The following is a 20,861-nucleotide window of genomic DNA, read 5'->3' on the forward strand; positions in this document are numbered from 1 at the left end:
TAAATTAAAAAACAATTAAAACAGACAAATTACTTTGTTGCATTTTAAAACAATAAAGTCTCTGCAGAGTTACTATTAGATATATAGGCCTATTACAGATTACTATTATTATAAATATAATACTTCCGCATGATATGGCCTATATGTACGTAGGTCTATCGATACACACATTGTATTATATATGGCTATAAAGTGATATTTGTCTATCAGACACATTTTAACGTCAACAAGTGAACTTTTACATTTTCCTAAAAAATAGTGAACTGAGAAAAACAATACCTTGTGCCTGTATATATTGAATCTGGAAATAAAGCGAAGATAAATTAAAATACATAACGCATCTTTTCTAATTTTGTTATTATTATTATTAAGTTTTATATTGTTGTTGAACAATATTTACCTGAATCAGTGAAATCAGTATTAAAAAAAAGATTCCCAGGAATTCCATCTCTAGCAAAAGTCAAGATATCCCAAATGGCTGACACATGGATGCCAATAATCAATTCCTTTCGGAAACTGTTCAGGTGGTACTCTGGGTGGAAACCAAAAAGTTAGGTCGAAATAAATACGGGTAAACTCCTAGTGCCTTCAGGCTCACCGGTGTTACGGGAAGGTTAAAAAAAAAGCGAAAGGTTTTCATTGTAAAGGGGAAAGCAGCTGACCTTGTGTAAAGTAACACCGTTAACTCTCTATATGCTTCAAACTGGCCGTGGTCTGCCGCTAGTCCTCAACATTTTGTAAGTTATACGTTTGAAACTTTACTTGCTAAGTACGACTAACTCATGACTGACACTTATAATGTACAACATAATCTGTGACATATTAAAAAAATCCCCTTTGTTTCCGTCTGACATAAGAGAAAATAATTGCATTTTTAGCGTTTATAGTGTCAGATTACAGAAGTTGAATGAAACGAAATGGAGACCCAGGAGGAAGTATTTCTATGAGCCCTACAAATTCCTGTGGGAAATCTAACGGCTGAACAGGGGTGATCACCGCGCGCAGGTCCTTTCTGACGCATTGAAGCATTGAGGATTTATCATTAGAAGCGTATAATCCAGGTGGAAGCGAGTATGTCATAAACAAGAGCGGTGATTGGGTGTAGCGTGGTTTCATGCTACTCTTCTACAATATTATAGAAGCGAACATTATTTATTAGTTTTTCTCTTCTACTATACTATTGAAACGAACATTATTTATTTGCTTTACTCTTCTACTATACTATTGAAACGAACATAATTTATTTGTTTAAATCACGTCAGTGCATTTTCATACATCCATCTCGTAACCTCTTATCTTAGTATGGGAATACAGAACCGCAAGTACAATATTTTGATTTAATTGGTTCAATTTTAAATTGCAATATGTTTAATTGAAGTTTTTTTTAATCGAATAGGATCCTCCAAAATAAACATGAGAGATGAATATGGTTTATGAATGAATTTAAGAAAAAAAATGTTTGAAATTTATCTAAAACATTTTTTGGTGGCATGCGCAGGTAGCCTAATAGTTTATTTGTTATTTTGGCATTAGTTTTACTGTGTAAATTGTATTTATTACTTAATGTTTCTCTTGGCGTTCAAGCAATATACTATTTTGAAATTATCAATATTATAAGAACTATCAATCTTCCAACCCTCCCTGCTTAACCATATACTCTGTACAGGTTTGCGGGGATTTGACACAATGACAGGAATGTTTAAAACTTAAAAAAGGTCATTGAAAGACACCTCGCTGGTTTTCTGGAAGTTAGTTTCAAATCAGCCTCACAATATTGTAAAATATTGCCTCATAAACTGCTTGTGGGTTCACAAAAATGTGTGCTTAGATGACTTAATTGTACAACACAAGTTTCGTGATTTATTTAGAAATGGACCATCGATTGTTAAATGTTGCATTATAAACTGTGCACGGTATTATTGGATGGCTCTGTAGTATGTAGGCTATGTGTGCGCGCTCCATTAAAAAAAATCTACATTAAATACATAACTATCCATCCATCCATCCATTTTCCAAACCGCTCATCCTACTGGGTCGCGGGGGGTCCGGAGCCTATCCCGGAAGCAATGGGCACGAGGCAGGGAACAACCCAGGATGGGGGGCCAGCCCATCGCAGGGCACACTCACACACCATTCACTCACACATGCACACCTATGGGCAATTCAGTGATTCCAATTAGCCTCAGCATGTTTTTGGACTGTGGGGGGAAACCGGAGTACCCGGAGGAAACCCCACGACGACACGGGGAGAACATGCAAACTCCACACACATGTGACCCAGGCGGAGACTCGAACCCAGGTCCCAGAGGTGTGAGGCAACAGTGCTAACCACTGCACCACCATGCCACCCCAATACATAACTAATTATGTTTTTTATATATTTCTGTTGTTTTATTATGTTTAAGTCTTGAACCATATTCACTTGAAGTCAGTATTTAGAAAGGCTCCCAAAAGTACATCTATAGCAAATATATCAAGATACCCAAAAGCATTGATCTATGGATATCAGTAATAAAAACTTGTCTGATTTTCTTTCAGTTGGTGCTTAGAGTTGAAACCAACACACCAACACAACACAAAGCATTACAAAACTGCCTGGCCTTCAGTTCCAGGATTGGTTTTTAAAGATCAAGAAAACTATATTATTAAAGTTCAACCTAAGCTCACATTTAAAATTCTTTAATTATTTGAATAGATTAATAAGTTCTTCCCAACAGTATTATGATGCAAAGAATTCATTTTATTTCAAGACACATTCGACACAGAAATACATCCTTCGTAGGTATAGATGGACAGATACGCAGGCCTACTTTAATTGAGAGATTCGTCGCACTTTCTTATATGTCATCCAAAAGGGAATGTAACGTGGTGCAAGGGCTACCCATGGGGCAACGCAGCATGCTGGACTAATGCCAACTGTAAATAATGTAAATAGCTCTGTGTAGTTAGCATGTATTCTGTCGCTATTGTGCCATGCGTTAATGTTATGTGTAGCGTTCAGCGTTAATTGTTATAAATAATAGTGTGTTGTGCGCCCACGGTGTGGTGTGTGAGTAGTGGGCAGTCTGTGTGAGTTAGTAGAGTGAATGCCACGTGCCCGTGAAGGCCATTTTTGTGCCTGGTACTCGCGCCACAATATATTACAATTCTAAAGCTAAAAAAGATCGATTAATCGATTGTTAATCTTATGCTAGACGACCCGTATGGGGCTTAATTGGGTATCAGTCTTTGAAGGAATAATATGTAGGACATTCCTGTTTAAATGTCATGTTTAAATTGACGAACTGTTACAAGAATCTTTTAATTCATCCTTCTTATAGATCGTTTGGGTCACTACCTACCATCGCATTAGAACGTTTTATGAATATATAGGAAAAGAAATATTTCAGCGACAAACATGTCCTTTAACACCCATTACAGTAATCACATGATACGCATGTCTCACAATCATCAATGCCTATTGTATTTGCTAAGATTGAATTCAACTTTAGTTAAATCTCAAGTTCAATAATATTAATTCAAATATAATTTTTATATTGCATGTAGGGGAAGCTATGCACCGTTATTATGATTAAATGAAAGGGATTTCCAAGACAGAAACTTTTCCCCAGTGGCTGGTCTGGCAGGTATGCTGTAAGACAAAAAGTAACTTGAGTAACTGAGAGACAATGAACTGTTTCTTTTCACTAATATCACTATTGATACAATGTCACACAAGAGCAGGACCTATACAGTACCTTTGTTAACGTGCAATTTACAAGATGGGTTTAAAATCAGTTCTGTTATTAACAGCACTTTAAAATAATTATTTTACTTAAGTTTACACATCTTTCTATAATGTTTGGCTGCATTTTTCCACATGCATTTTTACTGTATATTTTAAAGCCAAAGATAAATTATACAACCAATGTAGCATGTTCAGCTTGCTACATGTTCCACAGCTTTTTATTAATGAATGAATATTTACTATAAAAGATAATTTGGCAAGATTTCATTCTTTTTCGCACAATTATAGACAATTATTTAGACACTAAATAAAAGCCAAATTACGAAATGGCGTTTGCAATTACAAATGCCAGAATGTTGTATAAAATATGACATATTTTACAAAATAACATACATGTCACCGGCTAATTCACACTTCTCCTCCTCTTCCAGGACATTACTGAAAACACGGTAAAAATAGTAAAATCAATTAAGTGCACAAAATAAACACTAACAAAATCAAATAAGTGAATTATTGTGTTATTGAATGTTTATTACATGATAACGGGTATTGGAAAGCCGCTGACCCTGTTTCATAGATATGTTAGTTCACAAGTACCTACCCATTTCCATATCACTTGCGTAACAGGAAACTGAAACGCCAAAGAACAGATATTAGAAAGAAATTCAATGATTTTTTATGAATGAGGACTAACTTTAGTTTTCTCAGTCGTGCGTTTTAGCGATATGGTGATGGTAAATTTGCCACTCACCGGAATACCGCCTCCTGGGACAAAACTCGACTTTGGCGCCATCTGCTGACAGAGGGGCTACTACAACAGTGTACATCTCACCGCATACAATTCCGGTTATATCACAGGACTTTCTGCCTGGATAAGACCTACAACTGTAGTTGGAGCCCATGCCAGTCAGGATAGCCGTGTAATTGCTGAGAGCTGCAAAGGAGTGCCAGTATACGCGGATTGTGTTGTTGGCCATGCTGTACAGCCTGATGTTGGAGGGACAGCAATCACCTGGAACATGAAGGAAACAGCTGAAATTTTCTGTTAATCTGGAGCTTAGATAAGATATTAAACTGCCAACTATGGGTGTTCATCAATACCAAGAACGCGAAGAGTGTACTAGCATTCTTGGCAAGAGCAGTCTTGCTAACTTGCCTCCCAAGATTGAACTTGGGACCCAATGAATCATGGGATTGGTCTCATTCATGAGAATGCAACCGATGCATCCTTGATATTTGGGGACGGGACAAGAACGACATCCAGCTATTTTTACCGTCTTCTGAACTTCTGTTTTTGAGAATTGGAACTGCATGTATAGTTCAGCAATGTAAGATAATGTCAGATGGGGACGCGAGAACGCAAGAATGGTCAGGTCCGCAAATTGATAAACACCCTATATTTACCGGAGGAGAAGCCTTGGTATGTGCACTCGGACGTCTTCCCCGTGCTACTGATGACGTCCAGGGACACGGTGTAGTTTGTCCCGCAGGTGATGCATCCCATCAGACAGTGTGGGTTGATAGTGTGGCACTTGGCATCACCCCTAGGTGACTTCAGTGACGCAATGTAAGACCGGGCTCCTGTAGCTGCTGGCCAGGTGACATTTGTCATGGCCCGGGTTACCTGTTTTACGGTCAAGCCCTGGGGACAACAGGGTCCTGGAATCATAAAAAGTGTACATGGTGTTAGACTTCACCGCTAGCTTTTTCAATGTGTAATGATTAGCTTTCCATTTCATATAAGCTACCTGTTTCCAAATTTACAGAGTAACTGGGTAAACTCTGTCCAACGCTCGTATTGGCAAAAGCCGTGATTTCATAGACGGAGCCACAGGTGAGATTAGAGACTTCACAAAATGATCCACTTGACTGACAGGAGCGGGAGTCCGACTGACCCACTACATTCACCAAATAGTTAGCATCGTTGTTACTTATGCTCCAAGAGATGTTGACAGAGGACACGTTGGTTTGCATGATGTTCAGAATCTCTGGGGAACAAGGAGCTGAAACGAGCAGTGGATGAATATCAGGAATAGACAACTGATGTTCCAGCAGTGTTGATACTTCTTAAACTGCAGAAGGCTGTGAATATCGTTTGAAGGATTTACCGGTCTCTGCAGAGTAAGGTTTGCAAGTATGGGTGCAGCCCCGGATCTCACTGCATGGCACGACCACAACATCGTATATGGTGTCGCAGCTGAGGTCGGACAGCACACAAATGGGGGCTGTGTCATTACAGTTTATGAGATCTGATGTGCCGACTGCCTTGGTCTCATAAATGTCAGCGCCACGACTGGGGGCCCAGGTGATTTCGAGGGTCTCAGTGGATATCAGGGAGACAGACACATTATCTGGACAGCAAGGCGCTGAAGACAATGGAAATTGAATTAGTTATCTAAGTGAATTTTTTTAAAGCTTCACACAGCATTCATAATCCATAATTCTCATAGCTATATGTTATGCATCATGACTGCCTTATGAAGCTCTCATCTATAATGTACTATAGATACCTTTATAATGCATTATAATGGTCAGCATAAGCATTAAGGATACTTTGTACTGCATTATAAAGATATCTATAGAGCATTATAAATGAGAGCTTCATAAAGCATTCATAATGCTTAATACACAATGCTACAATGTGTCATGCCTATTAATAATTATAGCCATATTTATAATGCTTTGTGAACACATTATTTGTTAGGGATGGCTTAAGGTAGATATGTTTACTTATAGGAATATATGAGATTTAATGTATTTCAGTTATGGAAGCTGAAAGTTACAGCCTTACTGGTGGTATAGTTGATTATTGGTCCTGGTGGGCTGACTCCAGCTAAGTTAAATGCAAAAACGGTCAGGAAGAATGTGGTTCCACACTTGCAGTGGAAACTGCAGGCATTGCTGGTGGTGTTGCATAGCTCCTCGTTTTCATTGTGGCTCCTCATAAATGCCTTGTAGTAATCCACAAAAAACACCTCCTTCCATATTATAGTGCAGTTCTCAGAGACTGCTTCCTCTGCCCAGAGAGAATCTGGCGGACATGGGACTGGGGAAACACAGAGCAAGAAATATCATTGGAGCTTCCCGTTCTGTGACGATTTGCTGCTACAGGAACCGTGTAAGTATTGTTATTTGTTATCGACAACTCAAGGGTCGTGCAATAAGAAATGCAGCGTATTGTGGTAGTAATCATGTAGTATGTATTACCTTTGTGACATGCTACAAGGAATCACAATTTCACTATCCCCATTTGGTTGCATGGTGTGGTTAAACATTTCTCATTGGTGGACATTAAGTGAGCTATTTTGCAATGCATCGCTTATTGCTTCCACTGTTGTTTGTTTGGGGAACTCACAAGTGAGGAAGTCCTCTGGATTAGAGGGATAACTTGGACCAGCCTGGTTCTCAGCAGTGACTGTGATTGAATGGTTCTGCCCGCAGAGCAGTGGCGAGATAACACAGTAGCTATTGGTGAAAGAACTGCAATTTTGCCCCGTAGAGCTGACGACAAAGTAGCTCTCTGCTCCGCGCACGCTGTCCCAGTAGACAGCCACGCCCACGGAGCGTCCCGATGCCAGCATTATGTAAACAAACTCTGGCACAGGGGGACCTGGGCAGACATGCAAACCATGTGACATTAAAACGTCTGGTGTCATATTGAAATTCAAATCAACTCGCAAAATGAGAATATGTTCTAGGCATGTCTAGTACAGACTTAGGCAGCAATCTGCTACCATTTTGTCACATACGTCAATACACCTGAAACCTGGGCCTTACGTGTAATCTGACAGACGTGGGCATCACCGCTCGGGAGATGATCAGAGCCCCATGCATTGGCACTGATACAATAGGTGGTGCCAGGTTCCAGATCTGTGAAGGTCATCGTGGTGTTCGTAGTGTTCACCTGGACCGTAATGCTTGACCCCTCCTCTGAAAGGGACAGCGTGTACAACACTGCGTGTTCCACCATTTCCCAGGTTAAGACAATGCTGTCGTTGGTGGGAGAGGATGTGTTGAGCTCTAGGGTGCCCACCACTGAGGAGACAAAGAAGACAGATGATCAAGCCTGACTTTGGGTATTTCAACATGTAAAAATAAACAGCCAACTTTTCGTTTTTTTCACAGTGGTCAGCCAAGTACTGAATTAGTCAATTAGTAATAATCTGGAATAGATAATCTAGAACAAAAATGTTTGCACTTTTTTTCTTCTGAAACATTCACCTAGCACCAGTCACTGTCAAGAGTATTTCGAAACATCTGTTGTTGTTAAGGTATGTTCTTACTATTGTAAACTGAATGTCTTAATTTGTCAAGTCAGCTAAAAATGAAGCTTGATTTTAGGCTGAAAGGAATCTGATCATACTTTTGGTTTACTTTGCATTATTCTTTTGGAAAACTATCAGCCTAGTTCTCAGGGTTTATTTTTTCAAAGTGTGCAACGCAAAAGATTCAGTTTCTACCAAAGATATGACCCCGGAGGCAGACCATCATATTGTATAACACTACGTTATAGCGTCTTCATTATACTACGGTTAATTAACACTAACCTTATTGCAACACACTTACTCAAAACTTTCAACAGTAATCGCAAAATATCAAGCTGGGAGGCGTTCCAAGCAGATAAAACACTCTTCAGATTACTTCTTTTGGCCGCGGCAATAGCATCGTTTATAATTCTGTTTCAGATTTTTTTGTTTATGTGGGATTCCAGCTAACAGGGAACGTTCCCAGAACTTTATCCAACGTTTTGTAAAGGTCTTCTCAAAAACGTTAATGGAGCGTTATTTCCACGTTTAACATTTTATCAAAGGTTCTGTCACTATCAGCAGCGTAACATTATTACCTGAACATTACGTCCTTTTGACGTAATTAATATTGAACATTTTGTTTTACAATAAAAGCATTATTTTGTAAAGGCCTATATTGTGACGCGCTGCCCACCCTCGAACCCACGACTTTACCAGAGTGAAACTTTAATACCCAGTGCCATAACGTATGTATACGTATGTTTTTTTTTTCGTAAATTATTATTCTTTGTTGCAGTATAGTAATTGTATTGGTCGGATAACATTCTGGGGACATCAGAAAAATTGGACACTGGACGTTTCCATATCCTAAACGTTCATAAAACGACACCTAGTACCTGTCTTCACGATCTTGACCAGAGACGGTTGGCTTCTTCCTCCAGCGTTGACAGACATGATACTGACCGCGTATTCAGTGAACGGCTGGAGACTGCTTAAAGTTGCTGGGGTGTCGGACACTTGGATTTCAGAGAAGAAGTCCAATGTTTCAGACTCCAGGCGCACAATGTAGGCGCTCGCCCCGAACATCGGGCTGAAATCCACGGTGATGCTGTCGCCTTGTTCCGAGTACGCCTCATTGATAACCGGAACATCGGGGGCTGCACACAAGTTTAGGAATAATTTCATCATTCGCATTAATTGCAGATACTGATTGTCGTCTATTTCACAGGCGCACCGATCTGAGATCCCGCTTACCAGTGGTTCCTTCGATTTCTGCGCTGGTCAAGATACGACCCATGTCATCCATAGCATCTACTCGTACAATATACACAGTGTTGGGGGAAAGGGAAATCACTGAACCTATTACTACATTTTCACTGAAAAGGGTGAAGACGGGCGGTTCTGATGAACTTATTGGTGTTGCTGTGATCTTGTATGAACTGGCGATTGATTGAGGAGTCCATTGTGCCGTTATACTTTTTGATGTTACCGTATAGATTGACAAGGTAATACCTGGGGAAGGAAATATTCAGTATAAGGGTATTAATAATTTCTCATTTGACATTTATTGATCTTAAAAGGCAAAGTAACAAGTTATACTGGCTAGACTACTTGATCGTCGGAGAACTGGAGTAGGGCAATCCCATAAATTAAATATAATAGCCTAATTACCATCTTGAGCCGCACAAATCTGTAAAAGAAGCACAAAGTACATTTTTTATAAGGTTGACAGCGATTACGATTGTGGTTTTAAAGTCTATAGACAACGTGGATAAAGACACCGTCTGTCGTTAAGGTTTTCCCTACAGGCATACGATCACATAACAGAACACTAATTATTATAAATGAACTCGTGCACAAACAAACAAACTCGTGTTGCTTATTTTTCACATCATGTAGACCAGCATAGCCAGTTTCTGGAAACCGCGCAGGCAAACACAGATAAGGAAATTAGTGGACAATTACAGGTAACGTTCAGCTAAAATGTAATCTTACCGTAGAGAAGCCCAAGGCTAGTAAAACAAACGTAAAACATTTTAAATATTTCCGTCCCATTCTTCCAGCGTTCACAGTTTCGGGGGCAATCGTTATTTCACCCTGATGGATACTTTTTTATTAAATTCTGCTTGAGGCTTTACTTTATGTTTTCCTGACTTTTTACCACACTAATTTTATTGTTCTGCCTATGGCCTACCCCTCCCTCTAACTGGAAGGGTGGGAACCTATCAGGTATTGAAAAGAAAGTATGGCTATGCAAAATGTTTCACTCCAGGAATTCAATATGGTCCGAAATTGCAGGAAACCTCAGCTTTATTTATGAAGAAATTGGGTCAGTCCAAGATTAGGCGAAATACCTTCCGTCGGGAAAGACACTTATATTTTTTCATACTTCAAGTTTTTATAAGCATATATACGTTACACATTTCACGTGAAACCAGACAAAAACAATGAAATAGTACAAAACAACTTTGAACAGTACAAAAACCATTAAATGCTTTAATCGTTTTTAGTTTATGTTTTAAACTCTGGAAATTTCACTCCTTTTAAGCAGTGAATTTGTCATAATGTTGCATTCACGGCAAACTGCGCGCTTTTATGTTTATATATAATTAACATAATTTATATGACGCTATGCAAATATAATACAACCCCTTTAGGCCGGCCGTGATTCCCCCCCCCTCTCTCTGATGACGTAATCCGAGTTTGGGGCGATCCCGCGCGGAGTGTCAAGATGGCAGCTCGAGCAGAGTACGGGCTAAAGAAAGTAGTTTGGCAAAGTAAGTTCAACTCAGTGCTCAATTATTAAAGCTACGTGGTCGCACTGCAGATATATAGGTTAATGTGGCATTAAAGGGGATCGAGGCGGCTGTTTATCCATGAATTTGATTTTACATTCACTGCCATACGCGGAAGTTGCTCAAACGCCCTAAGAGCAAAGGAGTCACAAGGGGTTGTGGAGAGAAATCTCTGACTGTTGCGTGTTTCATGCGACGTTGTTGTTGTTGTGGATGTTTTTCATCCGTCTTTATCACCATTGCGAAAACCTAACTTTCCGACAGCCGACAGCAATGCTCGCTGAAGTGTTTAAAATAAAAGTCGCACGTTTAGTTTGGGGCTCCGCTGTTTGCTAGCTAGCTTAAATATACTGCTAGGGCTGAGCCTTTCCCTGGAAGCCCAGAAAGCAAATGTGAATCATTCCATCTATACATACATTAAAGGCACACTTGGCACAGTTGATGCACATGTAAAGACGTTGGGATGTCTAGTTCTTTGTTGCCGATTTAAAGTAATGAGCAGTGTGGGTTATTAATTTACGTAAATTTCAGATATACCGTAGTCAGGTTTGGGATTTTGTTAAGATAAAGACGTTTTAGTTTTTCTTATTTGCACAAGATCCGTCCGAAAACGCAATAATCTATTTTCGCATTTTATTGCATCCTTAGTCGTTCACAAAGGTTTTGCACTAAAAGTATCTTTGGCTATGGTATACTGTTTTTAATCTCTCCTATTGACCACACTGTGCATATGTCATTTATGAAACGGTAACTTTTACCACACCCTATTTGTTTTGCAGAAATCAAAGACACCATTATTACAGACTGTAGGAAGTCTGAGGTGTGGAAGGTATGGCTCATTTAAATGCTAGATCAAACGTTTCTTGTATGGTCCAGGGGGGTGGTCCACGAAGTAGGATTTCTCAGTTAGCTGGGTTTAACTTAGCTAGGAGTCATGGTTGTCCAATAGAAATGCTCCTTACCTAAACTCTTATTCGACAATCATGAGTTCTAGCTTAAGTTTAACCCAGATAACCAAGAAATCCTGCTTTGTGGAACACCGTCCAGGTTGGTCTGGTGGTTCATGGGAATTGCTGATGTGTTTTGCCCTGAAATTTGTTTTGATCAGTGTTGTTTATTACGGATTCAGAAATGTGCCAGTCAGGGCCGTAGCCAGCTATGAGGTCACTGAGGTAGTTTTTTAAGAGCTAAAAATAAAATTTGGCGCTGAATATTCACATGAATAAAATTAAAGGCTAACTAATGTTTCACGTAGCTACTTAATAATAATAAAAAAAAAAATCAGCTTATAAAGGGGACGATATAAATAATGTGATTGACAAGACCCACCCCCCGCCTCCTGGTCCTGGACCTGCAAACAATGACAGGTGGAATGCTGTTGTATTACTTCATTTTGTTGTTGTTTTACAATTTCCTATTTTTAATTGAGTTGAATATGTTAAAATGTGGGGGCGGCATGGTGGTGCAGTGGTTAGCACTGTTGCCTCACACCTCTAGGCCCCGGGTTCGAGTCTCCGCCTGGGTCACATGTGTGTGGAGTTTGCATGTTCTCCCCATGTCGTCGTGGGGTTTCCTCCGGGTACTCCGGTTTCCCCCCACAGTCCAAAAACATGCTGAGGCTAATTGGAGTTGCTAAATTGCCCGTAGGTGTCCATGTGAGAGTGAATGGTGTGTGAGTGTGCCCTGCGATGGGCTGGTCCCCCATCCTGGGTTGTTCCCTGTAGGATAAGCGGTTTGGAAAATGGATGGATGGATGTTAAAGTGTCCCAATACATGTTAGAGATTTTGTTATGCATTTTGAGATTTGTATACAAATGTGCATAATTATATACATTCCACACTTTTCACTTTTTTGTAGATCTTGATACTGGATTACTTTACCACGAAACTGATGTCATCATGTTGCAAAATGTCAGATTTGATGTCAGAAGGGATTACCAGTATGTAAATCTGCCATTTCTTTTAAAATACCTGATGTATATAGCATAAATGAAATAAATGACTGAATTAACATTTTTTTAAAAAGTCGTCTTTTCAAATGATTTTATTGCCCATTCAATCGGAGAGTAGTTTTCCCCTAAAGTGGGATTTTGGTGGTAAACGATCATAAATTGTCATTTGCAGTTGTTGAAGATCTTTTCAAGATACGGGAGCCTGTCCCTCAAATGAAAGCCGTCTACTTCATCTCACCAACAGAGAAGGTTTGCTGGATTTTAACTAGGGTTGCACAATAAATTGTTTCATCATCGTTGTCGATATGTGCGCATGCGCGTTAATCCCATCGAATTCGTAGGCACTGCTTTGAGTCTGTTGATACAACTTATTTGTCACACTGAATTGGGAGATACATTCTGTTCTGCTATAGTTTATTTCAGGTAATTCTGTCTCATGTTTTATAAATATCTCAGTATTACTTGTGGATATTTCACATATTGCAATGTGATATCGTAGTGAGATAGCACAGCCCAATTTTAACTTCAGTATGTAGCCTACTAGTTTTACTCCATAAATTCTCAGATTCCTCATTTTTAAATTCTTTACTGTTTCAGTGCGTTGATGCTCTCATCAACGACTTTAAGAAGAAACCCAAGTACAAAGCAGCTTATGTCTATTTTACAGACTGTGAGTATGTTGTCGGTGACTGCATTTATAAATCACAATTGGAATTTGTTCAGGATTAGTGTTGCAAAGGTGCGGTAATTTTCTGGAAACTTTCCATTTCGTGGGAAGTTAAGATGGGGAATTTTTGGAAATATTCCAAGTTGGAAACTTTCCATGGGAACTACCGAGAATATATGGGAATAACGGATAATTCCCAGAATTTTGCAACCCTGTTCGGGATCCAATTAAGGGGATTTTTTAGGGGTTCAAAAATGTTCAGTTCACATTAGAATGTGTCACGTCATAGTGATACTATGGCAGTTTACATCCTAAATGCTTCTCCTTTTTTTTTTTGGAAATGTTAAGAATTCTATATTTTTTGCAGAATGAACTTACTCCATTAATTTAGAAAAGGCTCAGCTTACGGAATGGTTGAATGATTCCATATACTCTTCTTGTTTCGTAGATTGTGATAATACCCTGTTCTCCAAAATGAAGCAGCATTGTGGAAAGTTCATTAGAGTTTGCAAGGAGATAAACTTGGCGTTTCTGCCCCATGAGTCTCAGGTAGCTTCTGTTTTTCTAAAGATCCACTGTTTTTCTGTGTTTTGGAACATCGGCATCTCTGGCTCACAAGTGAGACGATGTAAAATGAGCTAACTGTCATTGCAGAAAAGCAAAGGTTTTGTAGCATCTATTAAAAAAAAATGCAAATGCTAAGTTCTCCTCAATGAAGTGCATGCAACTATATGAAAAGAACCACTGGTCAGTTCCTGACATTGTGTTTCAGGTGTTCACCTGCGACAATGCCGCTGCCTTCAAAAGCATTTACGGTGTTCACAGTAAGGACAAAGAGACGACCCTGGAGACATTAGCAGACCAGATTGTGACGCTTTGTGCCACTTTGGAGGAGAACCCTGGCATTCGTTACAGGTATGCCAATATTATTGTTATGATTACTACCAGTCCCTTTGAAATATGCAAAATTCCAAAATAAAAGCTTACCATAGCGGACAGTAATATAATAATAATTTATGTAATAGGCTAGTACAATAGCTCGATGAATTCTACTGAGCCCTGGCTTCTCCAGGGCTATTTATTCAATCCCCACATATCATTTAGATGAAGTAGTGTTTTTAATTTGCCCTTAGTGTAGATGTGGGTCTACCCTGTAATGGGCTAGTATCATATTCAGGGTGTCCCCTGTCTTGTGTTCTGTGCCGTCTCCTATAGGGCAAGTGGTTATGTGGAACGTGGATGGATTTATGTGACTAGCTGTAACGTGTGTTGATTTTTACGTGCGCCTTTGCTAAAAAAAATAATAATGCTATGCTGTTTTTAGGGAGTCAAGTTTAGGTAATGCTAAAAAACTAGCAGAGCTGGTCGACCAGAAGCTTACGCATCACTTTGAGATCGAAGGAAATGCCGCCAAAAAGGTAAGACTTTAGTTTTCTGAAGCGGAAGTTTCTTTCAGAATTTGCAGTACTGGTTGTAAACAATACATTTTGTCTCCTGTGTTTTTTTTTTTTTTTTATTATAGGCAAAGACACCGGCTCAGCTGCTAATAGTAGAGAGGGGCTTTGACCCAGCGACCCCAGTTCTGCATGAGCTGACCTACCAAGCCATGGCCTATGACCTCATCCCCATAATCAACGACATCTACAAGTGAGATGCCTGTTCATTGTGTTTTTTTTGGGTTTTACTTTCTCATTCATAGGAACAAACTGTGACCATATTACAGTGAATGTGTTAGCTGAACCACTTCTGGTTAAGTTTACAAGAAAAGCAATGACAGTACCCCTTGGGTAGGCCCCTTAATAGGCAGTTTACCACCAGGAACCTTTTTTCAGGAAAGTGCCTTTTTCACTTTTCTTAGGAACCAGGAAATTGTCACGTTCCCACTGCAGGAACTCATCCTGATTGTAGTTCCTTGGAGATAGTCATTGAACCTTTTTTTTAGTGCCTACTCGATGCTTTTTCCCATGCTTATTTAGCCTAAAAGGTAAAGTTGCTGTTGTATGGTGGGAAAGTAGCACATGAACGTGGCCAGGAGCTACAGAAGTTCCTGATCAAGATGATCTCAGAACCAGCAACCAGGTGCCTGGACTTTGGTGGGAAAACGTTTTTAGATGCGTATAATAGTGAATTAATGTGATGCAAGTTAATTTCATAAGTCTTCCCATTGTAAATATTGATTGTATTTTGATACAGGGAGTTTCAGATAAATGCTGGGTTATTACCAGATTGAATGTCATGGATACTGGAATTGTGGTATTTGCTCCCTGCGCAAAAATCTGACGTCTTCTGTCGTACGCCTCCAGATACAAGACGAAAGATGGGTCAGAGAAGGAGGCCTTACTGAATGAGGAGGACCAGCTGTGGGTGAAACTTCGTCACATGCACGTTGCTCAGGTTTCTGAGTAAGTAAGAAACAAAAAACAAAACCGTCAAACCCAAGATGAACCATTTGCTGCCTCTTGAAATCTCCATTGTCTAAAGGGACAGCAGTGCGGATCTTTTTACTGATGTTATGCGTATCTCTTTGTAGACAGATCCCTAAGCTGGTAAAAGAAATCTCTGCAAGCAAGAAGCCATCAGATGCAAAAAATGTTTGTTTTTTTTTTTTTCCCCCCCATTCTGTACATTACAATTACCTATTAAATTACGCTCCGTTATTTTAAAATGTAATCATTTATTTATTTTTCTTTAGCTCACGATAACCGGTCTGTCCCAGCTGATGAAGAAGATGCCTTCTTTTCGTAAGCAGCTTGCACAGGTATTTTTCTCGCTCGATGTATTAATGAGTTTAATTCAGTTTAATCATTCTGTTGTGGGTTTTATTTTTATTATTACTTATTTTAATTGTTTAATTTTTTTCGACAGTGACTGTTTCTCTTCTGTCCATTTCAGAAAGTGGTCCATCTGCACCTAACTGAGGACTGCATGAAACACTTTCAGGATAGTGTGGAGAAGCTGTGCAAAGCTGAACAGGTGCCCTTTGCGGTTTTCTTTGAGATCCCTTCGTTTTTTTTTTGTTTCCTGAAACATTTTGCTACATCGAGCAAAGTGTCAGCTTCCGTGTGTTTTTGTGCACCTTCTTAAAATTAATGCCCATTGATTCAAAGGGAGACTCGCAGGCTCTTTGCATAGTGCATTATTTCCCAAACAGGCCCTTGGGGACCCCTAGACAGTCTACATTTTTGCTCCCTTCCAGCTCCCTGTCAGACAGTCCACCTTTTTTCCAGGGGGCCGGGAGGCAGAAAAACGTGGACTGTCTGTGGGTCCCCGAAGACCGGACTGGAAGACACTGACATAGCGGAATGCAATTTGCATGTGAATTGTAGGTGATATGTGTTCGTCATTCCTCAGGATTTAGCTCTAGGAGCTGACGCAGAAGGTCAGAAGGTCAAGGACCCAATGAGGACACTTCTGCCTGTGCTCCTCTTCAATCACTCAGTCTATGACAAGATCCGAGCTGTGCTGCTTTACATATTCAGCCTTAACGGTTTGTACGAGATTTTACATTGTAGCCATTGAAACTTCAAGAACTATTAGGTAAATATCAGTCACAAAATGAAGTAAAAATTAAAAGCTACAGCGTTTTGTTGAGTGCAAGTCATTGACAGATGTGGCAATTTCAGGTCCAGAAAGTAAAAATCCAGACCATGAGTTACTTTCAACCATCCAATTGAGTCCTCTGTGACTGTGACTCTTTATGCTCAATTAGTTGGTTGAAAGCAAATCCTGGTCTGGATTTTTACTTTCTGGACCTGAAATTGCCATCTCTTGTTATTGATATTGTTCCTTAACCACCAGCCCCGGTTTAACTTGGACATCACCAGCTGTCAAATTATGATTGTTGTGGGTTTGATTTTAGTTTTGTTTAATGATGGCAGGGACAACTGAAGAGAACCTGAGCAAATTGATTCAACACGTCAAGATCGAAAACGAAAGTGAATTCATTTTGAACTGGAAAGAGCTTGGTGTGCCAGTAATCTCATCGGGAGTGAGTAATGAATGTGTTTTCAAATAGCTGAGACCTGTCCTGTGAAGGCACTTTGTTTTTTTTTAAGATGTGAATCTCTTTTTAATCTGTGAATCTCTATTGAGTTGACAGTACAGACTCCTCAGTCATTAACAAATTAAGCTGTGATGACTGAATGTGAAATATTCTTCCGTCAAGTGATGTCGCTGCCACATATGTGCGCGAGTGATTTCAAAATATGCGCAAGTATCCTGTAATTTGTTGCCCCCACCCATTTACAGACGACCTCCCTCCCAGTCCGTAAGCCATCTCGACGGGAACGTGCCGAAGAAACCTATTCCCTCTCTCGATGGACGCCCATCATTAAAGACGTGATGGAGGTGAGCCGCGCGGGGGGGGGTGGTGTTGTTGCCCGATGTGCGCGGCCAGTTTCTGCAGGAAACTCGTTTGGAATCGCCGGGCTGCTCCTCGTTATCGTCATTCAGAAAAATAAAGGAGAGTGTCGCGTTACGCACTTCATCTGACCATTTCATAACCCGCAGCAGTTACATATTCAGAGGGGGGAATATTGGAAGGTCTTTTGTTGCAGAGAGCTACCTCTCCTGCGCTAATGTCATTGCCTGTGGCCGGGCCATCCTCTGCCATGTGAAGTTCTGCGACTTGAGTGGCCTGTAAGGTAACTGCTCATTGCATTGCTTGGATGAGCAGTGAGAGCTGGAGGGCTGTCTTGGCGAGTCAGCTCAGCAGTTGGTGGCATTGGTCAGTTTTTTTTTTTCCTGTTTCCTCCATCAGTCACGTTTGTGCAGTGTTTTTTTTTTTTTATGTAAGGGGGGTGTTGGAAAAAATATGGACTGGTGTGAGCTTTGGGGGTAGTGTGTGGGTCAGCGTGTGGTTGTCATGAGAAGGTTGCTGTTTCGAGCCCAGCCTCAACACGTCTGCTGGTTCTTGAGCACGGCCCTTAAACCCCCCGCCTCCCTAAGCGCTGCTATGGGAGACTGTCCTTCGTAGCCAGCTTACCGTCACCTACAGAGAGCGGGGGGGGGGGCATAATTTCCCCATAGGCATCAATAAAGTATCATTATTATTATCAGCAGGTTTAAGCCCTGGGTGGTTCGTGATTTAAATGTCGGTCCGTAACAAAACCGTTTCTGCTTTTAATGTGCCCTGGTTTATGTCTGCAAAGCCTCGTACTCATTTTGACCATCACTTTTGTAGCTCGACAAGTAGAGCGTTGCGCTAACAACGCAAGGGGCGTCGGCTCAAACACAGGCAGCATACGTAAATCGTGACCCTTCCCTCTACTGTAAGTCACTTTGGATAGAGGCGTCAGATAAATGTAACTATAGTTGTACATTGATTGGCGTCAGTTTTCCCTTTATGAAACTGTTGTGTTTGTATTACAGATGTCGTCATGAAATGTATTTGGGGTCAGGGCACCTTTTGAAAAGTCCTGGATTAGGTGATAGTTCCCTGTGCGTTTCAGGATACAGGTGTACGGCAATGCTCCCAGTTAGTCACCAGTAAGACGGAATAGCCCCACAGGTTCTAATTCCAGCCTTTTAAGCACTTTCACTTGGTTCCTCTACTCTGCTGTTTCTTCAAACTGTCACTGGTACGTGTAGTTTATTTACATGAACTCCTAAGTAAATCATGGAGCCCTGGGGATTAGGTTTAGCATTTACGAACTTAACTTGACATCCTCAGCTTAAATGATGTCTCTGGTTATTGCTGGATAGCTATAGTGCTGACCAGGGGTTTTCATGTCTTGGGTGTACTGACTTGAGACTGTGATCTGCAGGACGTTTTAGAAAGAAAACTGGATACCAGAGAGTGGCCCCACCAGAGTACGGGTCCGTCAGCCTGGAACGGATCCGGAGCCGTGAGGTACGAGGCGAGTCCGTTAAAGCACCACCGGTCATGTGACACCTTCATGGCAAGAGTCGGCCATGTTTGTGGCTTTGGATAGAAGTTGATAGCCCCAGGCTGCATGTAGCGTGTTCTTCGAGGTCATGAGAGAGATTCTCAGGGTGGTGGTCATGCTCACAGTGCCCGTCAGAAGCATAAGCCCAACGCTCAAGAGGAACGAAGGGGCGGCTCTCGACTCCTCATCTTCATCATTGGGGGAGTCAGCTATTCCGAGATGCGCTGTGCCTACGAGGTGATGCAAGCCGTCAAGTCCTGTGAGGTCATCATCGGTGAGTGTCAGTGCTCATGGCTGGCTTGCGTTTCATTTATTGTTTCAATATGATTTTTATATGTTTTTTTTTTTCCCCCTCTTGAAAGGATCCTCTCATATCGTCACGCCAACCGGTCTGTTAGACGACATCAAGGCCCTCAGCAAAGCCCCAATGGAAACCTTTGAAATAATGGATGAAAAATCTTCAGCTAAATAAGTTTTTGCGTGGTTACATTATAAACTTAAATTTTAAAGCCTAACAGATCTTTTTTATATATATATATATATATATATATATATATATATATATATTTACTTTTCGAATAATTTTAGTTTTATCTTGTTCACTTAGTATTTTTAACCACCACTCATAATGTTCCATGTTGGAAAGTTGTGAAGAAACGTAGTTAAATGCTGACATTGAAATATCCTTTACTACTAAAACACACTGTAGAAATACACTGCATTTTCTTCATGCTTGCAATTTAATTAAAGTCTTGTTCCTGAAGTCGCAAAGCCTTTTATCGTTAAATCTCCAAAAAAAAAAAATCCTTCGTTAATAAACGCAAATTTGCACAATTAAGCACTGAGTGCAGTCTTACCCTGATCTTGTATGTACTGGGGCGTCGCGGTCCCTTTTGTCTTGTTTGAGCTAATGAGCAAAAAAGTAAATGCTGGAGAAATATGAACAGGGGCTTGCATGCGTGGTGGGTTTTGCCAAAATTGCTACAGCCGGTTGTACACATGACCGACCAGCTGATGTTATGGCATATGAGCAAAGGCGGTAACTATACTGAATAAGCCATTTTTGGACAGCTGACTTATGTTTCCAGTGATGTGGAGCTATTGTCTTCCCAAAAACAGACAACGTGCAGTCAGGTGGATGGAAAAGTAAGAGGGCCTTAGGGTAAAGGGACCAGCATCTCTTTTTTTTTTTTTTCTTTGCATGTCCGGAAGAGTGGGTTGGTGGAGGTGTGGCTCACTCGCTCCATAACAATTGAGTGTCTGAAATTGCACTGAGAACTTCTGTCTCCTCTGCCGGCGCAGTACAACAAAGAAACACAATATGCCACAACCGAACGAGTCGTGAAGCGGGCACCATAGGGGCGGCTCGCGAAAAGAAAGCCGAGGTGTTCGGCAGAAACCCAGTAAGCGTCACTTGTTCGCATCCGATTGTCTGTGATGGGCCGTGATGGATGGCCGTTGGTGTCGGATGAACACTGGGTGTGACCCGTTCTCAGAGGAACCGGTATAATGTTGGGGAAGACTGGCCTACTTTCACAATGGATATAATAGGGCTGGCAGCTGGGTTCGCAAGTAAGATTATGGA

The 20,861-nt window shown here is 40.6% G+C and overlaps 3 protein-coding genes across 7 annotated transcripts in view; 1 reads left to right on the forward strand and 2 right to left on the reverse strand.

Moving 5' to 3' along the window:
- The window catches only part of fndc7rs1 (fibronectin type III domain containing 7, related sequence 1), a 41,720-nt gene extending 41,170 nt beyond the window's left edge, over nt 1-550 (reverse strand). For 4 of the 5 annotated variants that reach the window (XM_048989114.1, XM_048989115.1, XM_048989117.1 and 1 more), the window contains exons 1-2: nt 401-549; nt 280-301 (exon numbers count right to left, since the gene is read on the reverse strand). In XM_048989114.1, the coding sequence (XP_048845071.1) occupies nt 280-301; nt 401-448 (70 nt within the window). In that variant the 5' untranslated portion in view covers nt 449-549. Of the gene's footprint in view, nt 1-279; nt 302-400 lie in introns of all 5 variants that reach the window. The other variant, XM_048989113.1, reaches the window with a different exon arrangement.
- Nucleotides 551-2,762: 2,212 nt separating this feature from the next.
- LOC125716626 (fibronectin type III domain-containing protein 7-like) lies at nt 2,763-10,060 on the reverse strand. The gene is made up of 14 exons (XM_048989124.1): nt 9,970-10,060; nt 9,646-9,664; nt 9,229-9,486; nt 8,871-9,131; nt 7,505-7,762; nt 7,083-7,337; nt 6,519-6,773; nt 5,836-6,093; nt 5,476-5,730; nt 5,132-5,386; nt 4,479-4,739; nt 4,329-4,358; nt 4,121-4,165; nt 2,763-3,631 (listed from the first exon to the last, which is right to left on the reverse strand). Exons 1-13 carry the CDS (start codon nt 10,027-10,029, stop codon nt 4,131-4,133), a joined length of 2,460 nt encoding a protein of 819 aa, XP_048845081.1. The 5' UTR covers nt 10,030-10,060; the 3' UTR covers nt 2,763-3,631; nt 4,121-4,130.
- Nucleotides 10,061-10,631: 571 nt separating this feature from the next.
- stxbp3 (syntaxin binding protein 3) lies at nt 10,632-20,114 on the forward strand. The gene is made up of 19 exons (XM_048989171.1): nt 10,632-10,751; nt 11,549-11,598; nt 12,628-12,709; nt 12,894-12,970; nt 13,319-13,391; nt 13,837-13,937; nt 14,161-14,303; nt 14,713-14,806; nt 14,911-15,035; nt 15,692-15,790; nt 15,919-15,979; nt 16,081-16,146; nt 16,281-16,361; nt 16,740-16,875; nt 17,267-17,376; nt 17,637-17,735; nt 19,154-19,239; nt 19,402-19,550; nt 19,639-20,114. Exons 1-19 carry the CDS (start codon nt 10,706-10,708, stop codon nt 19,746-19,748), a joined length of 1,788 nt encoding a protein of 595 aa, XP_048845128.1. The 5' UTR covers nt 10,632-10,705; the 3' UTR covers nt 19,749-20,114.
- Nucleotides 20,115-20,861: the final 747 nt, after the last annotated feature.

The sequence above is a fragment of the Brienomyrus brachyistius genome, chromosome 21, assembly GCF_023856365.1.
Source record: "Brienomyrus brachyistius isolate T26 chromosome 21, BBRACH_0.4, whole genome shotgun sequence".
Lineage (NCBI taxonomy): Eukaryota > Metazoa > Chordata > Actinopteri > Osteoglossiformes > Mormyridae > Brienomyrus > Brienomyrus brachyistius.